The sequence below is a fragment of the Protobothrops mucrosquamatus genome, unplaced genomic scaffold (assembly GCF_001527695.2).
Source record: "Protobothrops mucrosquamatus isolate PMUCROS unplaced genomic scaffold, P.Mucros_1.0 scaffold620, whole genome shotgun sequence".
NCBI classification, from domain to species: domain Eukaryota; kingdom Metazoa; phylum Chordata; class Lepidosauria; order Squamata; family Viperidae; genus Protobothrops; species Protobothrops mucrosquamatus.
The window spans coordinates 547613-566976 of NW_015386916.1; the positions used below are offsets into that span (position 1 = coordinate 547613).

At 35.9% G+C, this 19364-nt stretch overlaps 1 protein-coding gene across 1 annotated transcript in view; it reads right to left on the reverse strand.

The window, feature by feature from the left end:
- Positions 1–19364, reverse strand: part of GRIN2B (glutamate ionotropic receptor NMDA type subunit 2B) — a 218117-nt gene that overhangs the window by 94394 nt on the left and 104359 nt on the right. Inside the window, exon 3 of the mRNA XM_015817669.1 lies at positions 3074–3188. Within this exon, the coding sequence (XP_015673155.1) occupies positions 3074–3188 (115 nt within the window). The remainder of the gene's footprint in view (positions 1–3073; positions 3189–19364) is intronic.

A 19364-nucleotide genomic window follows, 5' to 3' on the forward strand; every position in this document is an offset into this window, starting at 1 on the left:
TGTCTTTGTTTGACTTCTTATCTAACAGGATTGATAAATTGCCAAGGTGTAACTATGTTGTTCATCAAATACTGTACATATAAAAAGGGACTCATGGTATTTTACAAACCAATACTTTTATTACCATAGGCTTTTATAAATTATAGCCCACTTCATTCAATGTATGAAGCCTACTGGCTGTGGGGAGGAGCAAAGGGGGAACAAGTGTCATAATGTTGTAATAAAAATGGCATCCTCACATCATGGTATAAATTCAGAAGGCCAAACATGCACATTTCTTAATACTAGTGTCATCATGGTTAGAAACAGATGCAGATGATATTAACTTGCATTGGGATACAATCACACAAACTATGGGGAAAATAGTCAATTTTTTTGACCATTCATTTTATATCCTGATTTTCAAGGCTAGCCTATGCCAGCTTTGCTTTTCTACCTTTTTTCCTCACATCCTATGATGTAGGACTGATGGGAGATTTTAATTGTCAGGATTATGATTTCTCTAGACTTCTCATGATTTTTAATTTTTGTAGCTGGCAAAGTGAAATAAGTAATAGATCAGTTATTCTAGAGCTGATAGGAACCAATAACAAACAATCAGGCAATGGAAGTAGCAGAAATTTGAGAAGAACGTGATATTGTAATACTGGAATTCTTCATTTTAAGAAAAAATAAACCTGAGAGTAATTGAACACATATCTTGGATTTTTAAAAAAGCAAACTTTAGCAAATTTAAAACTGTAGGATTCCACAGCAGAAGAGGCTGGAGGTATCCAAATAGAAGCTAGGTAGAGTTATTTTCATTTATATTTCTGCACTAAAGGAAAGGTTACATTGCATGACCTAAATAAACCCATGCAACTAGTCACTCAATGAGTTTCCAGGGATGACTTAATATAAACTTAGGTATCCTCGGGGTTTTTTCCCCAGGTACTAGGTCAGTGATGGCGAACCTTTTAGAGACCAAGTGCCCAAAAACTGGGCCCTGCCCCTGCCCGACCCCCTGCCCCACCCTCCTGCCCCATCCCTGCTCCGCCCCCACCCCACCTGCCCGCAGGGCCACTCACCACCTCCAGCACCTGCTGCAGATCACCCAGCGCCATGGCGGCCACACCCTCTGCCCGTGCCCCACAGCATCAACTGTGCGCGATGGGGCATGAGGGCAGAGTCTTGTCTACGCTGCCTGGCTGCCATGTCCTTGGCTGCACTGCTCCGCGTGGGCCACGCTCGGGGGCGACTCTCCTCCAGGGGGGCTGCTGGTGAGGGCCACTAAGTGAAATCACAATTGTGCTTATGATCTTACTTTAGCTTTCCTTTGTTTTACAGATCTGCAAGTCGTGAAACAAGGACTATCTATAGTCCATGGCAAGCACACATCTCATCCTGAATCAGTTGCAAAATTAAATAAGGAGAATTCTGATGTGACCTGAGTCAAGGCAAATTATTTCGAAGGATATATTGTGTTTTCTGAACCAGATTTCATGGCAAGCACATAGTTGAAATCCACCATACTTATTTATGTAAATAAAGTTGTAGTATTAGCAGCATCTAGTGACTTTTAATGTGCAATGGCTTTCAAAGATGGGGTAGGAAGATAATATAATATTGGAGCCCTGGTGGCACAGTGATTAGAATGCAGTATTGCAGGCTAACACTGCCCACAGTCTGAAGTTTGATCCTGATGGGCTCGAGGTTGACTCAGCCTTTCATCCTCCCAAGATTGGTAAAATAAATACCCAGATTGTTGGGACAATATTTCTGACTTTGTAAACTGCTCAGAGTGTGCTGTAAAGCATTATGGAGAGAGAGATAAGTCTAAGTATTATTGATATTAATATTGCTAATATCAGCTTTATGACAATTTATAATACATTTAATTCCAAATATAATTACTGTTCAATCTGTACATTTTTATTGTGTAGAAAGGCTGAGAAAAATTATTTCTGCTTTAAAAAATTGAATGCTATTTGTTTCTGCACCTCCCAAAATTTCAGTTTCTAAAAGACGTAGCAAAATATTGAGAAAAAGAACTACATATTATAGTTTTCATGTGTGTGTGTGAATATGTGATTTTCTTAGATGCAGCTAAATCATTACAGGAAGACTTGATTTTGGTTTAAATAAAGGGATGTCTTTAGATGTGGAAGGGACAGATATTTATGATATGGGCAACTAACAAGTTCTGGCATCTTATTTAGCATACCAGTTTCCCAAGAATAAGAAACTTTATATTTATTGCTTCAGTCCCATTACTGGGATTACCTTGTGACATTGCTAATGATTTATGAATTTCCCATTAGGAAGTTCAATATATCCATATGAAATATTGCTCTTATATACAGTTCAAAATCTGACTAGAGCTTGCAGTTCAGTTCTGCTCATATTTACTGATTGTTAGCCTGATTGTCTTCATTTTGGCTCATTGGGGCATGCATGGACTGCAGCTTCTTTGCAATGGATAAACTTTATGAATCTTTAGACAGAACTAATTTCACATTGCTCACCCAAGCATCTTCTTCCTGTCAGTGTTTATTTCACTAGTAGTTAACTTTACAAACTATTTATTCATTGGACTGGCAACACTCAGTGAAGTTTTGTCAGACTAGGAAGGAAAAATTGCATTTCAGCTGTTATATGGGTTTTCTTCCTATAACTACAACTTTTAAATTTCTAACATTGTGGAAAAGACTTCACATACAAAAATTTTATGATGGTTTTAGATTAGCAATACAGAACCTCCCCCATCACAAAATGTCTATTTTTCTAAATTCCACCCATTCATCTTGGCCATGTCATTTTACTTACTTACTTTCTTCCGTCAGAAATCTTGTAATACAAGAAAATGTGCTATTTTCCTATACTGATTGTTCTGTTGAAAACTACTCTGTGAATTAAAAAGTATAAGCTTTTAAACAACTAAACCGATGAATAAAATGTGATCAGAAATTTGCAACCTGAACCAGTAACCAAGTGTCCCAAAGGAATCTCTGAGATGGTGAGTATGCTGGTAATAGGACCAAGGGAGAACATCTTTGCCCCAATTCCAGTTCAAAAAGTAACAAACATATCTTACTCTATCCCATGTTCTTGACTTGGTCAGAAGTATGATAACCAGTTTAGGATGCATCTGATAGCCATCTTCACTGAACGATAAATTCCTTCCTTCAAAGGTGACATTAATCAGGTATCTAAAAAAGAAAGAAGAAAATATAGTGAATATTAAGATGAATAGTGTGCCCACTAAGGGAAATAGTAAGACTCTTGGTTACAAGCTAGATAATTAAAACAAAACATTGAATAATTCAGGGAATCAACTAAAAGTTGAAGTGAGGGAGAGAAGGAAGGAAAAATTGGGAGAATACAAAGAATATTTTTAAAATCAAAAGTTCTTTTGAATTTAGATCTTACCTATGTCATGAAAAGGCCCTGCTGACATTATGTTTTCCTCACTAATTCATGCTAAGATCCTGCCTAAAATACCATTAACTATGATATTTATGTAAATGCATCTTTGTTATTTAATTCTTTTCACTATAATGAGTATGACCAAAGATTGGTATGCTCCTTCTGTCAGTGATGGTTGTTCTCTTCCACCAAGGTTGCAATTTCAAAAAGGAAGTAGAGTGTTGAGGGTGGAAAAGACTACCTGCCTAGCCAACTAGATCAGCTGAACCTCCCTTAGCAATGAATGGAGTAACAGATATCACCCTTATATCCTATAACGTGCAGAATCATCAAGAATAAATGTGCTTAAGCAAGCTTAAATGTGCTCATCATTTAACCAAATTCATCCATGTAAGTTGATTTTAGCAATGCATAGGAATGTTTTTCATATTTATGTATTTATTTCAGGTTATCAGCAAATTAAATTTATTTTAATTTGTAATTCAATTGTTTATTCTCAGAATTCTAACTATTCTTAAGAAAGTACTATATTACATAAAGAAGTATTTCATTCTGCAAATCTATCTATCTATCTATCTATCTATTTATCTATCTATCTATTTCATTTATATGCTACCATCTCACAGTCTGAGGTGGCTCTGGGCAACTAATTAATAACTAATATCTTTCATAGACAATCTTTCTTTACCATCATTTTTAAAATAAAAATATACTTATTTCACTATAAGAAATTTAATATAATAGACTACAGCAGGCATGCAAAAGTTACATATACTAGGGGTAATGTCTTCTATCTTGTAACAGATACAGCAATTACAATATAGTTTGACATTGGGATAAAAATGTAACAAATAAATAAAATAAATAGTTTATTTTCTAGCACATCATAAAACGTACTAAATAAATAACAAATAAGCATATTATAGCAAATAAAGTTACAGAATCCTCGGTGCTTTCTACCCCACTTGGTACTCTCTACTCAACTATGAATCAGATAATAAAACATCTGCAAGTAAATGACCAAGCTCAAAGAAATCAAGGCCTCCACAGTTCAACCCTGATTTACATACATTCTCTTCTATTGGTAACAAATAGAATAGAATAAATTGCATAATTCAATGTTTAATAACATTATTGACAAATAAAAATGAAAGGGAAGATAAATATTAAAACACTTGAATTGCTAATCTTGATTATTTTTAATAATTTAAAATTATTTTAGAGGTGTTTACTCAGAAATAAATTCAACTTAATTCAATAGAACTATTTCTAGGTAAACATGTACAATTCAGCAATTAATAGTTCATAATATCAATGCACTTTTGAATTCATTTCTGAAAGTGTGATGCATAGAATATGAAAATGTAAATACATATGTAAAAAATAGTCCAACAAAATGCTATCCCAAGAAGTGCCATTATACTTATACATAGACAGGTAGTTCTTGGATTATGACCAGCCATTGAGTGACCAGAGCTTTTGTAAGTTTAGCTTTCCCGTTTAAACAAAACATTTCCTTGAACAAAACTAAAGCAAACCTTGCTCTATTCATTGAACAACTCAAGCTCAAATCAACTTCTCAGTATAAACTTTTCAACTTACCTCTGAGACCTAGCCAAAAGTGATTGGAATTTGTGTGTACATGATTGGACCATCAGGCATGCTGGCCTACATGGAATCAAATTTCTCTTCATGTTTCATGAGGTAGAGATTGAATTGTACACATAATGATGTCACTAAGAAGCAGAACATCAAGTTTCATAAAAAGGAAACCATTTGTGAAATGTTATTGTGTTTCAATATTTATTTTGTAAGATGTTTCATCTGCAGCTTGATCAATTTGCCAACTGATTTTCTCAGGTTCTGTTTTATTTGGTTAGGTACGAACATTTCCCCAACAGAAAGCATCAGAGCAACTACTGCATAATAAGAAGGGGGGGATGGTCTGCATTAGTGTCAAATAAGAGAACATGGGAAAAGGACTGAAGATTTCTATATGTACAAACAAGTAGGAAGGCAAAGGAAAAGAATGGGGGCAGATACCAATAAACCCATGTGTACAGAAGCCAACCAGTGATCCTTGCCTTCCTTGCAAAAAGCAGGGGAATGATCACTCAGGTCCTGCAGGTATGATCAGTCAGGTCCAGATGGAGCACCAACCAGGCCCTGTTGCCAAATCACTGTCATTTCGACCGGAATATTAGCTAACTTCAGGAACAGCTTGGGGCAGAACAGGAGAAAAGCAGCTTAGATTGCAGAGTGAAATTGCCCAAAGATTTGGAATTTTTCATTTCCATCATTATCTATAAAAGTAGCAAAAAGTTGAAATTTACGACAGAATGCTGTATTCTATTTACTACGTATCCTGAGGTTGTGGTATTAGAAAACTGAAGATGCTAAAAGCTGTATTAATATATCTCTTTGTGTTAAGAAATTATCAAATCAGATTTTCTAAAATATCATTTCCTAAAAAACATAATTTTCTAAATAGACAATGATGTGTACAGCAGGGCTTTTCAACCAGTGGTACGGGTATCACCTGTAGTACATTGGCACCTGGCAGGTGTATGCAACCATCCTAGAAAAGTGGTAGCGGGGAGGGGAATGAGAGCACCGCCGGGTGGGCAGGCAGGTGTCTTGCTCGGCTGTGCCTTGGGGGGCACTTTTTTCAGTGCCATTGTAACTTCGAACAGTCTCTAAGTGAACTGTTGTAAGTCGAGGACTACCTGTAGTTTCTCACTTTTTTCCTTTTTTTTTTTTTGGGGTCATCAAGTTTTTGACACCTTTCTAGGCAACTGGTGGTACTCGGATATTGCCATATCCTAAAAGTGGTACAATGGGTGAAAAGGTTGAAAAGCCCTGATTTAGAAAACTAGTGAGTTGTGAACAAAGGCACTGGTGGGCATGCACAAGACAATGCATACACGCACACACATACAGTAGATCCTGAACTGCTACACTTCTATGCTGTAGCACAGGTGGGTGGGGACAACAAAGGAACTGGGAAAGAATCCCAGTTCCTGAACTCAGACAGAAGGCATATGAAGATAGAAGACATGTGTGCAGTAGGTGGTAAATGTGGGTGAATAATGTTAGAAGGATGAAATCACAAGCTGTAGGTTGTAAGGGTTAGTTAAAGGCTCTAATGATTTCCTTACTTTTTATAGTTGTTAGCAACAGATATGCAATAATGCCAGGGTTTTGGAACTTGCTGATTTGGAGAGTATGAACAGGGATTCTTTCAAGAATTAGCAAGGTTAGGGAACAAGATTTTTTAACCCCATCATCCCCAACTTTTTCTTACTAGAGCCTATGTCAATGTATTTTTTTCTGCCTAGTATTTGATCCACTGAAGTCAATGATTCATCCAATGTGAGTGTATGAGATATTTAAAATATTGAAATTACTGTGAAACATTTAATTTACCTGCCTATTTTAAATATTTGAACAATACTTGGACGGATTCTTGGCCAACTGTACCCATTGCCTTCCTTTACTGCAAAAATAAAAGCCATGTTTTTCTCATTTTTTTTCAACAATCTAAAAGTCCTTATCTTGTCTTATTTTTGCTCTCCCTAGAGTAGTGATGGCGAACCTATGGCATGGGTGCCAAAGGTGGCACTCAGAGCCCCCTCTGTGGGCACGTGCACCGTCACCCCAGTCCTAGGCCTTCAGCTGGGTTTTATAAAAACTTTTCACTTTAGGCCTCCGTCGCCATGTGCAAAAAAAAAAGGTTCAATCAATCAGTCAATTTCAACTTCTCATGGGAAAAAAAAAAGATCTTGCAAAGTTGGAATTGATTGATTGAACTTTTTAGTCCCACCCAGTCTGCCGCTACCACCGCAGCTGTGCCCACTCAATGGGCCATACCCACCCAATTGGCCACACTCAGCCAATGGGCCACACCCACCCGGCACCCGATGATGCGTAAGTGGGTTTTGGGTTGCAGTTTGGGCACTCGGACTCTAAAAGATTCGCCATCACTGCCCTAGAGGCTTTCAAAGTACTTTCCAAAAATATTTAATCCTAGTGAATTTTTGTTATATATTCATTTAGAAAAAGCTTACTTCAAAATACCATTTAAAATATTAAGAATCACTGATAACCAAATCTAGATTGCTACCAACTTTTCACAATTCTAGGATTTTTTTATATTTCACAACTACAAAGCTTTATTATTAAGATATTATGTGTTAGCACAGGCTAATGGAAACCTCTATAATATTATCTGTGTACAGATGTAAAAAAAAGGGTAAATATACCTTGAAGTTAAATTCCCCTCTTGGTGATGGTGTAAAAGCATTCTTGAACAGTTTGGGAGTGGTTTGCCATTATTTTCTTCTATGATATCTTTTCCATTACTGAACTGTCCATTCAAGTATTATCCATGTCCAACTTTCTTAACTTCTAAATTGTATGAGATTAGCAGGTGCTACCACCTTCTGAGACATACATATGAAAAGCTGTATTAATATTAAGATCTTACACTGTCCACCATCTGAAAAGAACACTCCTGTAAATACTTCAAGCCAATTTCATAGAGTCATAGAGTTGGAAGGGATCACAGAGGCCATCTAGGTCAATCTTCTATATAGTGCAGGATCTGCTAAAGCATTTCAGAAAGAGGACTATTAGTGAAAAGGAAGGTACCATTTTACAAGGCCCACTGTTCCACTGACAGTTCTTACCATCAGAAAAACTGTTTAAATGTCTAACCCCATTTTACTTTGCTATAGATTCCACTCATTCTGGTACCCAGAACTGGACACTGTATTCCAAATAACCAAGGCACAGTAATATGGGTCAATTATATCACAGGATATCAATTCCAACTTAATTCCTGAACCTATTGATACCTCCCAAATAGTGCATGTCTTTTTAAAAAGGTGCATCACACTGTTGGCTTATATTATGATTTACAGACCCAGAACTCCCAGTTTCACATGCCAGGTTCCCCCCACTATTGTATGCTTCTTCTTTTTTCCCCTTTTTTTGAGATGCAAGATTTTCTATTGTATTGTTACATTTGATATGCTGAGATCTTTTTGAATATTTTTTCTCTTCTAAAATGTTAGCCACTCCTCTATTTTATTTTATTTGCAAATTTGATCATCATCCTCTCAATCTTTTTATTCAGGTCATTAATAAAAATACTGAACAGGACAATCTAATTCATATAATAACTGTATCTTGTAGCCATATTTTGACATTATTATTATTATTATTATTATTATTATTATTATTATTAAGGATATTGTGACAGACATTCAACAATGTTTTGATATAATCTACAAATATATTTCCCATGATTGCTGGATACAATATGCATTGTCATGAAATAACTCCATCGACTATTTTCATCACAAGCTCCCACATAAGCCACAGATCACTGTAATTTTCTTGGTTCTCCATCACTCTATTTTGTAGGAACAGAAAATAAATCTTGAATGTGCCTGCCAAATGTAGCTAGTAGGCACTATAGCTCACTTCACCCCCAACTTCCTAAAACATTGTCTGCTTTATGATGAACCATTTCACAGAGTCTTATTACCCTCACCTCCAACAGATAGAGCAGGATGGGGTTTTTTCTTCTTATTCTGTGTTGGGCCAATATTGGGAGTAGATGCACCTTTGATCTGACAGTATAAGACAGACATTTACTATACTCTGGCTATTGTATCTATGTTCTTGTAATTACTATACAACAGTAATGTGAAAGGATAACATTGCTCTGTTAATACTGGAAACATTCCCCAGTTACTGAATATATAGTATATAGGATCTACAAATTAGCAGTTAATTTATATACAGAGAGAGCTATATAGGCAATAGCTAAAAAGTCCAATAGCTTGGACTGATTATTTTAACCACTGAGGTTTAAATGAGATTGGCTAATTTTAACAGTGTAAAGGATTAATTATATAATGAAGTTAATTTGGAGGAAAACACTTAAAACAAATTATCATGACTTTACATTGTCTCAAATACTGACCTGGATTCTGAATTCAAAAGTATCCTTGAATAAAATTGGTTAGGTATTTTTTTAAATATATATATATATTCCAGTGCAGCAGTAGATGGGTTTCACCCACCCCCTTGCCATTCAGTTTTGACATTACAGTAAGCAGGTGCAATAATTCTGAAAACCATATGCTTATTTCCACATTAGTTATAAAAACAATTAAAAATAAATAAACATTATTCATCTAACTTCAGTACTGATGTTCTCAGTGAAGAGTGATCTCTTTTTATCCTCAGTGACAGGATACAATGTATCAATTAAAAAAGAAAAACAGAAAAGTTGTATTATAGTTTGTAATATAGACAAAGCACAATTCATAAGAAACAATGATATTTTGATGAATGAAGAAAAAAGATACTGAGAATTATAACTATTGTGCACAATTTGGATTGTCTAAATTTTAATAACATCATTTAACAATTGATTACATTTGTACTTTTAGTCTCTTGAAAAATTGTATCAGCATTAGATTTCTTTTTCTTCCCAAAAAAGGGGAAGATGGAGGAGAGTGGGATTTTGTCAATGAATATAAATGGACTAATTTCTCCTTCAAAAAGAAGAAAAATATTTACACGATTACAAAAATTAAAAATGGATATAATTTGTCTTCAAGAAACACACATTAAGAGACAACATTATAAGTTGTTAGAACAACCGAAAATTGGTAAACTTCACTTTGCACTAGCACTTCAAAAGAAAAGAAGAATAGCTTTATACATTAAAGAAACAATGAACCCCAAACAAATCTATGCGGATGAAGAGGGGAGAATATTAATGGTGGAAATAATGATGGATCAAAAACAGATACTGATGGTAGTAATATATGCCCCAAATGATAAACAAAAACAATTTTACCAAAAACTATATAAAAAATATTAAACTATCAAAATCTTTGTATAATGGGAGACTTTAATGCAATAACAGATGGAACTTTGGACTACAAAAGCGCCAAACAAGGGAGAAAAGGATGAAATATATTATCTAAAGCATTTTTAAAAATGACAGAAGAACTGTATCCAAGATATATGGAGAGAAAAAAATCCAAAGAAATTACAATATACATTTTACTCAAATAGACATAAATCATGGTCTAGAATTGATATGATATGGACATCTTTGGAACTTAATACAATGATACAAGAAATTGAGATAGAAACTTATGTTTGGGTAGATCATAACCCAATAAAGATGCCTTGGAGAGGAACTAAGCTGAACAATCAGCAAACAATAACCCCTACACAGCCAACCAACCAACCAATCCCTACACAGCCAACCAACCAACCAATCCCTACACAGCCAACCAACCCACCTATAGCAACTAAGCCAGCACTCCACACACACACACCAATATATATATAGAGACGGCAGCTCCGATCACACTTTGCTCGCACAAGCACAAAGCCGAAGACTCCAGCCTGAAGATGACGAGTGGGACCTCGTCGAAACGTCGCCAAGATACTCTGAATCTTACACGGGAAAAGACCCGAATACACCAAGATACACACACACACACACACACACACACACACACACATACATATGTATACATAAATATATACATATACATACACACACACACACACATGCTTTATACATAATTGTTTACACCCTGTAAAAGGTGAAGTACTCTTAATCTGTAAATTCTACTGCCCCCAAAATAATAATAATCCAGCACCGCTACACTGACATCCTCTTCAATTTTAATGGAAGAGCTCTTCTGCTCTACTCGCCATCAGAATAATAACATCAATTTTGGTGAACTACAAAATTAGGTGCTAAATAACAGCAATGAAAAAAGTGACCTCCTGTACTTAAACATGAACATTCAGATCTAAAAAGATTACTAAATTAAGCAGCTTAAATGCTTATCTCAGTTTGTTACTATGATTTGTCTTTTTTTACATATATACTTGAAGGGTAGCAGTGTCAATCCCCTGATATTTTAATTTTTAATTGTCAATTAAAAGGCACAAATAATGATTTATCAGTATAAAGTACGGATAGAAATATGGCTGTTCCACCTTTCACAATTTCTCCTTTCTCTATTCTTACAGTTTCTCCCTTTGTGGGTTGCTGTTTCCATAGAAACATGTTCTTCTATGCTTTCAAAATTATTTTGCATTTAATCTGTTTACTCCTTCGTACCCAACTCACGTCTTTAAACTATTTTTTTTTTCATTTTCTTATCCATTTTCTTGACACCAGGTATTCATGGTTTACCTTATAAAACAAAAGGGGGGATTTATGAGAAACAATACTCAGAAGAACAATTTATTATTAGATATGTACAGTATATATATATATAAGCCTTTTGTACCATTTTAAAAAACAATTTAACTATACAAATTGAATCTGAAATCAGTTTTAACTATTATGGTGTATCTATGTGTTACTGAAAACTTCCTGACTGGAAAAGGAGCATACAAAGTCATTTCATGTAGACAAATATTTTTCTAGAAATACTGAAATCCGTCCATTGAATCATCACTTGCATTAAGCAATTCTGGCATTCCTTTCACTTAGCTTTGCTTCTTTATCCCACCTCAATTAGTTACTTTCATTCACATCGTCATGCTTAAACTCTCATTTATCTGGAACAATCAGCGGTTTCTCATTCTTACCAGGACTGAACCATTTTTCCACCTATCCTACTTTCTACTATCATTCTTTGTTCTTATTCTATTTTCATCATTCCTGGTAATGCATTAACAGAAGTGTTGTTTTTAGTCAAACAACTCTAAAAAGCCACTTTCTATTTTATCTCCCACAAATACTTCCTTGTTATTTATGACCCCGCCCTTCTCTACCTTTTGTTGTAAAATAAGAATAGGACATTTGGAAATGAAACATAGCTGAACATGAGAGAGGATAAAGAAAATTCATTATGTCCTGTTACATGTGAATAACTGATTTTAAAACTGGTTCAATTTTTTTCTTGGAGAAAATCTTTTGGGGTTCCTATGAAATGCTAGGTATATTAATATATACTATACACTGGGAGCTGCTATACTAATGAATTGATAGCCATAAGACTATTATATTTTGTTGATTTTGTAATTTCAAATGTATGTGGCAATGAGATTGTGATGCATACCCATAAAACCCAATGAGTGTCATCTAGTATGCTTCTTTAGAGGTACTTGTGAAAGGTATCACTAGACTCATCTGACAAAAGTAGAGAAGCTGAGAGGCAGCATTATAGATCAGAAAATATTCTATCATTTATAACAGTATCTTGGAGGGTATCCTTCAATTACACACTGATTGTGTTCCTACACCATGCTATGTCGTGATTTGCATATGCTTTATTGAATAACCTTAATTAGCATACAAATGTTGAACTAAACCATAAAAAATTGGTTACAAGCCATCAAGTCTATGTTCAGTGACACACTAAACCAAAATCAAAAGAATAATATTATGATGCAGCACATTGTGTAACCTCAGCTAATGTTCAATGTTCAGTGATGTACCTCAAGGTCCTCCATATGTTTTTGTGCATTTGAGACCTTCCTACTTTTCTCCATCCCGTACTCTTTCTCTTTCTCTCTGACATATACCCATACACACATTCTCTCTAATATGAACACTTCATACTTCATGAAATCCTTATCCACCAGCAGTAGCTTTTGTTATATTTTTAACAAAAAAATAACTCTACCTCCAGCTTTCCTGAACGTTAGGGTGTTTTACCTTAATGTGTTTTATTTCAATAAAATAAACCAAAATGGGGGAAGGGGAGGAATATTGAAAATTATGGTAGATTATAAGTTTTTCCATGGCAACAGGCTTCAGAAAAAGAAGAGGGTGGGATAGGAAAGGCAGAGAGAAAGCAGTGTGCTGGATACTGTTTCCATGGCAACTCTATGACATACACACAGCTAACTGTCAAAGTAAGTCAAGATCCCAGAAAAGGAAGGAGAAGGAGGTAGGTAAAAAGGCTGGAATAGGTCAGACCAGGTTTAGAAAACCCAGTTGTGCGTATAATGATGACAACTTAGTAAAACCCAATACCCTCAAATATTATTTCCACATAAAATTGAATGAAATTTGCTAAAGTTATAAGGTGTATGTCTATGTAAATAAGCATTCATATGGACAGACCTGCAAATTGAAGTAAAAACGGAAAGGCAGAATGTGGAGGAAAATGGGGAAAAGATGTCTCCGCCCCCCTGAAGCCCCCCCCCCCCAGTCTAATAAGTTTCTTTAGTCTTTCTGGATCCATCTGAACTACACAGATGCCTCTGTTTTCACTGCACAGATGGTTCAAGAACAAAGACATAATTTGTAATTGCAGGAAGCAATATAGAAATGTTACTTCCTCATAAACTAACTATAGTTGAGGGGAGGGAAATTAACTCATTAACTCCTGCTTCATTGACTCCATTTTATCTTGGATTAGCTAGATATTTAAAATGTAATCAAATGCTATATATTAAGACAATTAAATAGAATCAAGAGTAGAGATACTCTAGCTCTGCTTTCACTGCAGGCTCATTAAACTAAGGAGGATGCCTGGTCCAGAGCCAAATGTTCTACACACAATAGAATTGTGACTGCTTCAAACAAAAGTAAAATTCTAGCAAGAATAGCCATTTTGTATGCCTCTATTCTGTTTAACAAAAAAAGCTGATATGACTTATATACAGTTTAAACTTTGAACAGATGAGGGTCATTTTGCTATTTTAGCAGCTAACACTAATTTTTTGTAGGGAGTACTCCTAAATATCTACATGTGCATGGAGTGATATGAAGTCAGGAAGATTACCAACGCTGCCTCTCTGACTCTTGATGTTAATTAACACAGTGGATAACTTATCAAAATTAAGTTCTAAACCAGCTACTCCATAATATTTAATTAAAAATGTAATGAAATATCTCTTTTAGGGTTTTGGAAAAAAATCACATCATCTGCAAATGTATTATATGACATTTTGTTTTTATAATATGATCTTGAATATTACTGTTCTTCGTATAATTCCATGTTAACATTTCTGTGAGAAGATTGAACAAAAGAGAAGCGAATGGACATTTTTGTGTTTTTAGATACAGACAATTCTAACAATTTGCTGCCATCTGGGGGCTGCCAGGTTGGATTTTTGCAGTCCAAATCTCTCTGTATGTGTCGATGTACATGGGACCTTTATTATTCACATAAACTCTATATCAGCAAAGTACTAGAGATAGCAGCCCCAATAATATTGAAATCCTGAACTGGGGTATTAGATTCTGGATGGTTTTCCTTTTCCTTTTTTTCCCCTAGCAATATTGTTCTTATATTTGCTTCTCATTCTTGCCCAGTTACAGCAAATATCTCTGGGTAGGCCTGATTGCAAACTATATATGACTTCTTTGCATCCACATTCCTTATTTCTCTCAACAACTCAAGCAACCTATGGACACATTTGAGAATGACTGCTTTTCTTGATTATGTCCCTGGGTGCTAATGCTGCCTATGAGTGGTAGTCAAGCAGTGCTAGTGTCTCTTAGTGCAACAGACTGTTCATGAAAGAGCCTCACAGTGCAGCAAGGATGAAGCACAGTGGCTCATGAGGTTGGGACCCTGGGCTGACAATCAGCAGGCTTGTGTTAGAGATCCGGCTGCTGCCGAAGGACAGGGTGAGCTCCTGTCACACACTCCAACTCCTGCAGACCCAACAGTTCAAAAACATGTGAATGAGAGTAGATAAATGGCTACCACTTTGGGGGGAACTTAATGTCTCTAACCGGGCGTCCCCCAGGACACAGTGATGTCATCATTCAATCCTTTCACCTGGAAGCCTTTTGGTGCTCCCGACATGACTGTAGTAGTAGTAGTGCAGCAGGGCAACTCCCTCTCTCCTCATTCAAATCCCCTTTTAGTTCAAGCCCTGAATGTGTCACACTTGGAGTATTGTAGTAGCTTTTTAGTTGGACTATCAATATCTTACTCCACTGCTTGATTTGTGTCTAGAATATTTTCTTGCATTACTGTTGATTCTCCTTATTTTGCTTATAACTTTTTGTTTACCAGTTATTACACTGGCTGGGAATTTGAGAAGTATACCACTACAGACTGATGGTACTGACACATTGTGCCCTATGTATAAGTACAGTTAAGAGTTTTTTCTCATCCAACTCTAGTTCTATAAGATAAATTTACACTTGGAATCAGTTATCTCAACATATAAGAAGCACTAGAACACTTCTTTTTCATGATCCCCATTAAGTTGTTTCAACATAAATATATATTTATAATTTTAAATATTGAGGGCTTGCTATTATGACATAATAATGAGGCTTCCATCTGGGACCACCAAATGTAGCTCCTTAGATGACGGAATATATTACTGTTTCAATATTTATTTTATTTTAGATCTATACTGCATTTAGTTATAAGTACATAATGAATTAAAGCTAATACTGTTATTATTACCCAAGCAAGTCACTCTAAAGAAGAGCATATCTTAAGAGGAAGCCACGTGGACCCTCATGTCTGAGCACATCCAGCAAGAAGATCTATCTGCTGCAGCCAAGTGAGGAGGAGCAACAGCAGCATCAACAGAATTCCAGATAAACAAGAACATTACACATTCATGGAGGTTTGATCCCATGTTATCAGTTAGAGACATGCAAAACTTTGGGTAAGAAAACCAAGGTTAATGTGTGTGCTTGTGTACACAAGCAAAAAAAATATCTGATAATTTTTAAAGCAGGTAAAATATTTCTAATGAATTATAGAAAATAAAATATGTCTAATTTTGCATTGCTTATTAGGAAAATTAGGGGATTTTAAGGTTGAGAATGGAATCAGTTTATTCCCTGGAAGTCTTAAAAGCTTGAAGAAAAAGAAAAAATGGGTCATATTCCTTTTGGTGATGTTACCAGACCATGGATGGTCTCCTGCATTACTGGTTTAGGGATAATCAAAAGTCAAGTTAATTATCAAAGACATAGTGCTTAATATATTTAGACATCAAATTACATCTACCTGTAATTTTAGCATTTACATATTTCAGCTTTTTCCTAAATATATCATTATCAAACAGAATGCCGCTAACAATTGCTAGTAACATTTGTTGTGAGAATAACAGTTGTGATAAAAATCAAAGAACCTCCAAAGCTGCTTATAGGAAAGGCAATATAACAAACAGAAATATTGAAGAATGTTACTGCTGAAAACTGAATCTACCTTATAATATAAGAAAGGTGCATAGTAATGGTGATTTTGTATATGCACCTACCCAATCAAAGTTCATTGCTCCTAAATATATCACCTCTTCCTATACCCAAGAACCTATGCAGCAGGTCCATCCTTGACATCATGCCGATTCATCAATGAAAAGCAAATATTATTGCTTTTATGGGAAGTTTAGTATTTGTCACAAATCTAAATTTCATCCCATAATGACTACCTCAAGTCTTAGCTCAATCTCATAGCAATCAATAGGCAGATGCCTAAATATAACACTGAATATATTGATTGATTAGTTTAAATTTCTCTCTTAGAAAGCATCCCTATTCTTGAAATCCTGCAACTGGGTCAGAATATATTTTGTCTTCATTCAACTGAGGAAAAGAAAAGCCTGACTTTGTCACCAAACCATATAGCTATCTCTTCAGAATTAAGCTCAATTTGAAAAGTATTAGAACAGCAAGGCATTTACATTTCCCTATATAGTGAGAGGTTTTTCTTAATATTTAATTTATTATTAAATTAATGTAAATTTCTTAATTTTAAGTCAGTACAATTATCCAATTGATTTTCAAGTAACCAGTTCATTAGGCATTCAAGTATTTCTTAATTTTAAGGCAATAAAATTATCCAATTGAAGTTTGAAGTAACCTGTTCATTAGGAATTCAAAACTAGTTAGTTTGTCAAGAAAGAGGGCATATTTAAGGAAAACAAATACGTATTGATAATTAGTTTGCACTGAAAATGGTAACTGTATGTAGTAAATAACCAAATAGTTTTATGCTATCTCTGTTGTGCAGAATATTTAAAATAATTTTTGTAACTATTAGAGAAGCTATCTTTAGATATGGAGTTAAAAGAGAGACTCAGAAAGTTTGGAAAATAGAAACAGAATATACAGGTATAGAATAGGGCAGTGGTGGCGATCCTTTTAAAAACTGAGTGCCCAAACTGCAACCCAAAACCCACTTATGTATTGCCAGGTGCCAGATGGGTGTGGCCCACTGGGTGGGCATGGCTGTGGTGGTAATGGCAGACTGGGTGGGTGTGGCCAAGGTAGTCATGGTCACCTTGATGTTGCTCATGGGGAGGGATGCCTGTGGGGACCGGGCAGCGTTGGAGATACAGGTGGATCTGGCAGGTGGGGCAGGAAGCTCATCCTGCGGGGTGAGACAAGGCAAGGCGAGGCAGGGTGGGGGTGCCATTGTTGCAGGGCAAGGTGAGGCAGGGGCCAGGGCAGCTGCTGCCTGACACCATCAGCCTCCACACACAGAGGCCAGCCAGCACATGGGGGCCGACAGTGTCTGTCAGCAGCCACAGCCTGCCAGCCCCTCGACCGGCACACTTTGGGGCTCCACAGCCCGCCACCAGCAGTTCAGAGAAGCTGCCTCTGAGCTGGACGGCTGGCCAACAGCTGAAGAGGCAATGCAATGGGTCATGCCCAGGAAAAGGAGAGCATGCAAGGCCAGGAGGGATGGGATGGGGGGGAGGGAAACCAGCCATGCTGGGATGCATCCGTCCATGTGGGACCTTGGTGAGTTAGTGGGCAGCTGGTTGAAGAGGGACGGTTGCCATTTCAGGGGCATGGCATGCATGCCCACAGAGAGGGCTCTGAGTGCTGCCTCTGGCACGCATGCCATAGGTTCACCACCACTGGAATAAGGAAATGTTTGTCCCAGTAATAGTACTTTTGAAAAAATCTGGGAACATTAGTTGATCATAAACTGAAGTGTGACATGGCTCCAAAAATATAAATGTAATGCAACAGGAATGATCAGGGAACTAGAAATTATGTCATAGGACTAGAGATCAATGGAGTTGGGAATGTTTAGCTTGAAAAGAAAAAAAAATAGAAGTGGGAAATGATTGTATTACTCAAATTGTTGAAAGGATGTTATGAAGAATGTCAAGTTCTACTTTTTAGCATCCTAAAATACAAGACTCAAACGTCAGAGATAATTGTATGGAAGACAAGTAAAGCTTATATGAGGGGAACCTTAATAAGGCATGAAGCAAAACAGAAGAAAGAACATAATAGATAGAAATCACAATTAGAAAAGAAAATAAAGGAAGTAGAACAGATTCACAAAACCAATCCTGATCCATAAATACTGGAAGGCTAAGTAAAGTTAAATAGCAATTAGATTTATTGGAAACAGCAGAACTTCAAAAGAAGGTACAATGTATCAGATAAAATCATTTTGGAAAAAGTAAACAAGCCAGGGAACATCTGGCACATCAAGTTAGAAAAGAGAGAGAAAAAAGGAAGATAACAGAGAAAAGAAAATTATGGATAAATCATACAACAATAAATGTTGGACATGCTGTAGTAAAGAAGGAACATTTTATCATACATGGTGGTTATGCAAAATCACTCAAAATACTGGAAAGAAATACATCAAAACATTTTGAAAATTCTGAAAATAAGTTCAAATTAAAACCACAAATATTTATATTACATGTGATACCAACATATAAAAATGAAAGGCATCACAATTTATTAAATATATCTGACAGTGGCAAGAGTCAATTTGGCACAATATTGGAAAAAGGAAAACCTTGCAATCAGTACAAAATAGGGAGACTAAAATAAAAAAAAAATAAAGTAATAGAAAAATGGTATATGTTTACAGCAGAAATCTAAACTCAAGCAGGAATATCACATAGCAAGGTCAACTGAGGCACTTAGTAAATGATTTTTGAAGAAAAAGATAAAAAATGACAGCAGTCAAGAAAATTCAAATAGAAATTGGTAATAATGT